This window comes from Rhincodon typus, chromosome 26, assembly GCF_021869965.1.
Source record: "Rhincodon typus isolate 14 chromosome 26, sRhiTyp1.1, whole genome shotgun sequence".
NCBI classification, from domain to species: Eukaryota; Metazoa; Chordata; class Chondrichthyes; order Orectolobiformes; family Rhincodontidae; genus Rhincodon; species Rhincodon typus.
Genome location: NC_063357.1, coordinates 43,472,315 through 43,480,362, shown reverse-complemented (window position 1 = coordinate 43,480,362; position 8,048 = coordinate 43,472,315). Strand labels below are relative to the sequence as shown.

The window sequence follows — 8,048 nt, the reverse complement described above, 5'->3', positions numbered from 1 at the left end:
TGCTGCTTGGCCTGCTGTGTTCATCCAGCCCTGCACCTTGTTGTCTCAGACATTAAATCCATTGTGTCTGTAAGAGGTATCTTTACACCAAGCTGCATACTTTAGAACACAACTTTTTTCTTTGTATAATTTGTGTGCTAGTTTAGTTTTGCAAGTTGAGTTTGTTAACTGTCTGAGTCTTAGTTTAAACCTTAGTATCTCTCTCAAATTGCAAGGTTTTTCCAAATCTCAGGCGTGTTTTACCTTTGCTTCTTGCAAGGCAAATTAATTGGAACATATTACGACCACAACGGTGAACCGACCCAAGTGCTGTCCAATGTGGAGTTGGCTGTGACGCAGGGAAAAAAGCTGAAGGCAGAATCCGAGTTAGAAAACAATCTCTTTCCTCCCTGCAACTCTGAATGGAGCTCAGCCAAAGGTGGCAGAGTCTGGTGTTCACCTCACAGGTTTGTTGTGTTGCTTTTAAATCACTTTCTTCCCTCTCCAATGCCTCTTCTGTCCTGAAGGCAGTGTCTCTGCTATGTCTGACCATCCAGTTCTGCCCATCCAAGTTCGGAGTCCACGTGCATAGGTAGAGAGAGATGATTTGATTGTGGGGTACTAACAATTTCCTGAGTTCATTTGGTGAATGGCTATACAGCAGTCACTGCCTGAAGACCAAGAGTACAAACTACAGCCTGAGTGATTTTTATTAGTTATTTATGCGTAATAGCTGGACCATTAGCTGCAGAAGCACAAAAAAATCTGCTCTGATTCAAGCGACAGCGATTGGGATGGAGGACACCATAATCAAACCTGCCCAGGCATTTTGGTCACATACCAAGACACTATTCTCATGGCTTCTCCACAGTCAGCCCAGTGTGAACAAACTCCACAATTTCTCCTTTATGAAAGTAAGTCCTCCAAAGTACTGTACAGTACAAAGTCACCTTGAAAGTGAGGCACATGTGAGGAAAAAGGGGGGAGAAACAAATGAATGAAGAACCAGGTCAGATAGCGTCTCCTGCCTCAGCCTGGAGGTTGAGAATGAGTGACAGGGTCAGTGATAACTCCCGCCAGCCTCTTCATCCAGTGAGTTAGGCACAGAAATAGAAAATAAAACAAAATTGACAAAACATGTGAATAAATGTGATTTTTATTGTGTTTCCAGTGGAGGAGTAGAAAGGGATTGGGCAGGACTCCCACGCAAACTATACAGACCCGGATCAAAGAGCCATCGTTGTGTTTGTGTGAGGACAACTGGACCCCCATCCAACCAGCCCAATTCTGTCCAAAACAGGGGAGATCTTGACAATCCCAGCCTCCAGGAATACGCAGGATGCCACAGCCTCTCCGACTCGTGTGCCCTTCCAGAGATGTAACTAAATAGCCTGACAGATCACAGACCCCACTTCAGGATCTGCGATATCTCACTACTGCAGCATTGTCTTTAGAATTAAGCACAGCCACTGTATTTTTTTCAATCAATAAACGATTATTAAAATAGGATAAATGTGACCATGGAAAATGTACTTGGTGGATAATTGAAAATGAGTGTGAAGCTAATTTTTTTTGTGGGGTGGGGGGGGGGAAGGAAATAATGTCCAGATTTATCGGTTTCTAATCACTCAATCCGATCCCATCTGGGACAATCCATAAAGCTGGTCACCTATGGGTTAACCACAGCAATAATGGCCACACAATGTCCCAGACTTTTGTAAAAATCCAAAAGGCTCACTCCCATCCATCAGGGAAGTGTATGTGCTATGGTCAGTGGCAGTGGCCCATATGTGATACCAGTCCCATAGTATGACTATTGATCTTGGCTTTCTAATAATTTGCTGTGCCAGTGTCCTGAATAAACATTCTGCTACTAACCTCCTACTGTCTAAGCATGCACCTTTTGATTTCCAAGTTATCAAAATTAATTCTAGAATTATACTTCACTTGAAAACTAGTCCTGGAATTGGTCATAAATCTGCCTGTTTCCCTCTTTTCAGGGCTGGTGTGGCTCACTGCAGTCAGATTTCACCCCCTCCAAAACCAAGCTTGTATCCGTTATCCGTGTGTGGACAGTCACTGTTACTGTCTCCTTGTTCAGGTGGAATGGGGCTGTTACTATCCCTAACGCTGAGCTGGAATGGGGCTCCCGTGACACAGTGTACTAGCCCTAACTTGGAGCCACAAAGCCCAGCTCCAGGTTGTGCCTGCCCCAGAGCAGTGTCATAGCTTTATAAAAAAAAGGAACTACAGCTACTGTAAATCAGGAACAAAAATAAAGTTGCCGGAAAAGCTCAGCAGGTCCGGCAGCATCTGTGAAGGAAAAAAACAGAGTTAACGTTTCAGGTCCAGAGACCCTTCATCAGTGTCATAGCTATGCGTAGCTGGAATCACCGTCTCACAATACAGGAAGTTTCAACCTGTAAAAAATCAATGAGGAAAAAGGTGTTCCCAGTATTAACAGATGTTCTGTTCATAAAGACAGCAGCCAATTATTGTACCCTATGCATAGCAACAGGAGCCAGGGAAAGGTTTATTCAAGTAGCAATGAAAAATGTCAAGATCCAGCATTAGGCATGGCACAAACTAATTTAATACTTCCCCCATCGATCTTACAGAAAGGTAAAAGGAACTTTAACTGTCCGTCAGTCATTCAGCACTTTCTTTTATATTTGTTCATGGGACGTCAGCACTGCTGGCTGGGTCAGCGTTTATTGCCCGTCCTTAATTGGCCTGAAGAAGGTGGTGGTGAGCTGCCTTCTTGACATACTGCAGTCCTTGGGATATAGGTATATCAACAAGAGAGTTCCAAGATTTTGACCCAGAGACACTGAGGAATGGCTGACGTAGTTTCAGGTCAGGATGGGGAGTGGTTTGGATGGAAACCTGCTCAGGGTGGTGTTTCCATGTATCTGATGCTCTTGTCCTTCCAGATGGAGGTCACAGAGTTGAAAGGTGCTATCAGATGACCCTTAATGAGTTACACCATGGAATGTCGTAGATGGTATACACTGCTGATAATGACCTTTAGCACTGAAGTCAGTGAACATTGAAGGTAGCATATCAGTGCCAATTAAGTGGGCTGCTTTGTCAGGCTTCTTGATGTTGTTGGAGCTGCATTCAGCCAGGCACTGGGGAAGTATTCAGTCACACTGCTGAGTTGTACCTGAGACAGTGAACAGGCTTTGGAGAGTAAGAGGAGTTGGTCACTGCCAAATTCCTAGGCACTGACCTGCTTTTGCAGGCACTGTACTTATATGGTTCGGTTTCTGGACAATAGTAACCTCCAGGGTGTTGAGCGGTTGATTCGGCAATGGTCTTTGCTTGGTACTCCTGTGGCGTAAACATTAATTTGCCACCGCTCGATCCAAGTCTGACTAAATGGCACGGAACATTGCTTAAGCATCAGGGATCATTTGCTGGAAGGGAAGTCAATGACACAGCTGAAGCTGGTTGAGCCTAGGACTCTACAGGAGTTCCTCACAGTAAAGATGGTGTGCGTGTGTAACCACAACCATCTTCCTTTGTGCTAAGGATAACTGCAACCAGTGGGGAGTCTCTTTTCCCTTTCTCCCTCCTCCACCACCACTCCCTGCCCCCAACCCCAATCACTGCAATTTCCATCAACTCCAGTTGACGTAAGCCTCCTTAAATGCCATACTAGTCAAATACACATTAAGCAAGGGCAGTCACTTTGACAAAAGAACCAATATGTGGAGATGAATGTTTGAGTCAAGGTTGTAATGACATCAGGATCAAGAAGCCCTGTCTTAACCAACAGTGAGCCAGCTATGCTGACCAATAGCACTGTTGACAATCAGACTTCAAAATTTTGTTCACGAAAATTATAAAAATGAAACTGCTGTTTGCCAAGGGCAGACACTGGGACTACATTTAACTACCTGCTGTTTCTAGTCATGTGACAAGGTTAGTGAACTTTGCATGACCTAGCAAGGGGGTAACCCTACCACCTTCAAAGAGAAATGCTCACATTGGGATTGTGGTCAGTAGGTTTGTAGATTAATGTGATATCAGCACATTACTCTGACGCTGTGCTGCTCCCCATGAAGTCCATTCCAATGGAAAGGTTCTACAAGATGTACTTTGGAATGTGAAGATTATTGGAAAACAGGTCAGTGCTGAATTCCCAACAAGTGCTACAGGAAAGGAGAAAGCATATCCAGTCACCCTTATTGGAGATGCACCTAAAAAAGAACCAGTCTGATCCGAATCACCTGATGACTAAGTGACCTGAAGTGTAACCAACAACCAAAAGGAAAACAGTCAATCTGAGCACATCAAGGCTGCACAAGAACAATTCAGGCGACTGGTCTTGATTTATTGTTGGTTAATGTATCTGTATACCAGGTTTCAGAGTTGTGAAAAGTGTTGCCAAACATACTGCATATCAGCCAAGAGAAGGATATCCACTGATCCTAGGCTCAGGGATACCATCACAACCTGACAACCAGCCAGGTATGAGCTTCATATAAAAAGGTGCTTGGCAAGAATGAAAAATGCTTGCTGTTCTTGCACACATATGCTGGAAGGGAAATCTAATTGTAGCTTCCATGATATCATGTAGAATTTCAAATAGAAAAGTATTAAGGAGTTTCGACATCTGTGTGATCTAAAAAAAAGAACCACACGCACACAAGCACAAAATTTTACCATTGTATTGTAATGTAATGTAATGTCCGTCTTATAAGTACAGCTACATCCCTCACTGCGGCTGCCTAGGTATATAGTGGTTTCCAATATACACTCATTTCATAGGGGCACAGGCTGCTGCCATTAAAATAATGCATCTCTGGCCTAAGCCTCATGTGAGAGTGATCCACCTTTGGCTATTACTGTCCATTACAGATTTTAACCCTAGCAACTGTATAAGTACACAGTTTGTTACCAAACTATATCGATCATCATTTCTCTAAGCATTACTGCCAGCAACATCTTGGGTACTCTTCAATGACATTGCTGTACAGACTTATCCACATACACCATAAACAAGTATACATACACCTTATAAAGACAATTCTGTGCAATAGGTTCATGTTAGTGCAAAAAATTAGGTATTACTAAAACATAATTCTAATACTGAATAATGGATAATTAAATAGGGTTAAGGTCTGGAATGAATCTTAGCCCATTGAGTGCTCGCTACTAGAACTAAACAGGTTTCACTGAATTCTTTTTTTTTTTTTTTTTTAAAAATCAGGCTGTTGAACTACATTTTACCCAAGTGGTTTTATTCAAAAAGTGCTAAATTTTCCAAGTTCTAGCATCAATGTCTAGATGCCAGCAACACAACTCTCAATGGGTTAAAAGTCACATTACACAGAAAACAGACTCAAATACAACTGCACAGGCAGCAGCAAGAGGAGATGGCATAAGATGTTGGTGCTTTTGGTGCAACTTGACTCCCCGCAAGTAATTACAGACCTCCAGGATCATAATTAAGTCTGCCTGCTGGTGTAAACAGGTATGTGACCGGAGATGGCATAAAAGCAGCCTGAAAACTAATTCCACCACGTACACCATTACTGACTAAAGAATCACAGCCCTTTCAAATTCTGCTTTAAAAGCAATTCCAAACAAGCTACTCTAATCTGTAATCACAATTTAAGAAAAGTTTGATTGACTAATCTTCAACACAGATCAAGGAAGGAATGCTGGCTGGAATGAGATTTAAGACATTTAAAAAATATAATGACAAAAGGAGATCTCTCTATGAGCATCTTCACATTGTTTCTCATTGTTGTTAGTCGAAATATATGAATGTTAATTGCTAAAGTGCCAGGGTGAGTTGGAAAAATGATCTACTTGAAACTCAGTTGGTCTACAAAAACATGATCTCTTACAATATTCAGATGTCAAAAATGACCTGCACTGTCAGGGGCTCTCTAAGAACTGAACGTCCCTTGATTTATCTGCTGCTAAATCCCAGCTGGAAATAACGATAGGCGAGTTGGTGCTGTAAAGTCAACTCGCTCACAGGACGCTAAAACACTGGCCCAGTCACAATACATATAAAAGGAGAATGGCTTGAAATCTGGCCCAGAGTGAGATTAAATTTCCCTTTGGAATAAATCCACCAACGGCACATTGTTCACTCAACACAACACACAAATGGCCTCTGACAGCTCATTTGGTTCAGAGTAGTAATCATTGTTAGCCAAATATCTTAGTTTATTCAGATCAGCTTCATTACATTATTCGGCTCTGCTCACAAATGCACCAACATCAGAATAAATGGAATGTGTATCCAACAGTTGCTGACCTTGACCAAGAACAGAAACAAAAACTCTTCCAAAAAGGTTGGATTTAGCCTTCATCCCATTCGCTGGAGCAGAAACAAGCAATAACATACACACAGTACAGTGCAGAATTATACAGTGGATGTGAATGCAGAATTTCAGCTGGTCACACATTCACTTGCAGCAACAGGCTTTATACCTGAACAGATCAAGATACAATGCCATAAAGCAGAACATTATCAAAATATCTTGAAGCATTATATAGCACAGTACAAAATGCATAAAATACAGGAATTGGTAGTCTGAAAATATTTCACACAATTTTGACGACTGTCAAGTGGCAATCCTTAGAATAGTGCTTTAACCATTGTAACAACACAAGTTAGAACTGTGGTCCAAATTTAACACTTTACCCTCCAGGAACATCTATTTACACAGCATAACTAAAAAGGGCTTCCTAGTCTATTTTAGACAGAGACCCTGTGTGCGTGCCCAGCACCAGCTAGTTAAAGAAAGAGGTCCAACTTGTTTTGGTTTCCCCCAGAGGGCCTGCAGTGAGCAGTAGCCATTTCACCCCCCACCCCCCGGATGCCTGGTGGAACACAATTATCAGCATTAAGTGACATTAGGACAAGTTGCAAACTGAGTTAGTGCTGCATGTACTGCTCCATACAATGGACATTCAGGCAAAACTGAACTAAAACTGGGAAGTTCATAAGCCACTGTAAAGTACTGTTTGTACAACAAGATTGCCAAAGGCTACATGAAGATTTTTAAAAAGTTTGCTCTCTCATTCCAGTTTAAAAGAGACCATATTCTATCATGTACATGACCATTCATTTGGTCAAAACAGGCAGCACTTCCCTTTTTAAATGCACAAACACATCTATCGGTAATAAAACATTGTTCTAAATTAGTGTTACTAAGTTTGTTCTTGTAGAGATCCAAACCAAGGATTCATACATTCAGCTGCGGTCATCTATGATCAGATGATCTACGCAGATCAGAAACTTGACAAATCAAACTGAGGCACAGTTACCAGGTAGAGTCTACATAAGGAAAGAAAAGACAGTCAAATCCCTCAAGTTGTTATTTGCCTTCACCCTCAGTCCCAAACCAGTCTGTCTATATTGTGTCAAGTTTTGACATCTTTTGCTGTATCAAGCTGACATTGGACAAAACCTATGAATAGAGTTGGGAATGGGAAAAAAAATGTTATCTATGATTAATGAACTGGATTAAAAGAAAGTACAAAATGAGACCAGAAACTGGAGAGAGTGTTAGCATGAAGTGCCCCCAGGTCTGGAATATTTCTACCACACAACCCTAATCAGAATAGGGTCAAACCTAACCCCAGCCATAAGCACCAGCAGTCAACTCTGATCGATTCACGTGGCTATACATCCACCCATTCACGTCAGCGTCCATTAATACATTAGAGAATCAAACAGCATAATTTCAATCCGAGTAAGGTAATGCAGTCCCTCAAGTGTTTGGGCTTCTCTTCGAAAGGTGCCAGTCCAATTTGAGTTTCCCCACTGCTGGAAAAGCTCTGTGTAGTGTTGCTAAAACACTAATTGCAATGGCAACTCCAACAAAATACTAAGAAACACCACCCAGTGTCAGCACATCAAAGCAAATGTCGCACACCCTCACAGGCTTGTTCAAATCAAACTTGATGATGGGAATTTCTTTCTGCGAACACTTGTGACAGAGTAGTCGTCCACAATGGCGGCTGTTGGACAGAGAGGAAATGCATCAACACAGATTGCAGCTCCTGGAAACAGTGATGTAATTTCTCTTAACATTGCA

The 8,048-nt window shown here is 42.0% G+C and overlaps 2 protein-coding genes across 2 annotated transcripts in view; one reads left to right on the top strand and one right to left on the bottom strand.

The window, feature by feature from the left end:
- LOC109936607 (neuferricin-like) overlaps positions 1 to 1,488 on the top strand; it is a 22,527-nt gene extending 21,039 nt beyond the window's left edge. The window contains exons 2-3 of the mRNA XM_048612407.1: positions 196 to 446; positions 1,151 to 1,488. Of these exons, the coding sequence (XP_048468364.1) occupies positions 196 to 446; positions 1,151 to 1,361 (462 nt within the window). The 3' untranslated portion in view covers positions 1,362 to 1,488. The remainder of the gene's footprint in view (positions 1 to 195; positions 447 to 1,150) is intronic.
- A 3,153-nt stretch (positions 1,489 to 4,641) lies between these two features.
- The window catches only part of ankfy1 (ankyrin repeat and FYVE domain containing 1), a 69,013-nt gene continuing 65,606 nt past the window's right edge, over positions 4,642 to 8,048 (bottom strand). The window contains exon 25 of the mRNA XM_020535210.2: positions 4,642 to 7,971. Within this exon, the coding sequence (XP_020390799.1) occupies positions 7,839 to 7,971 (133 nt within the window). The 3' untranslated portion in view covers positions 4,642 to 7,838. The remainder of the gene's footprint in view (positions 7,972 to 8,048) is intronic.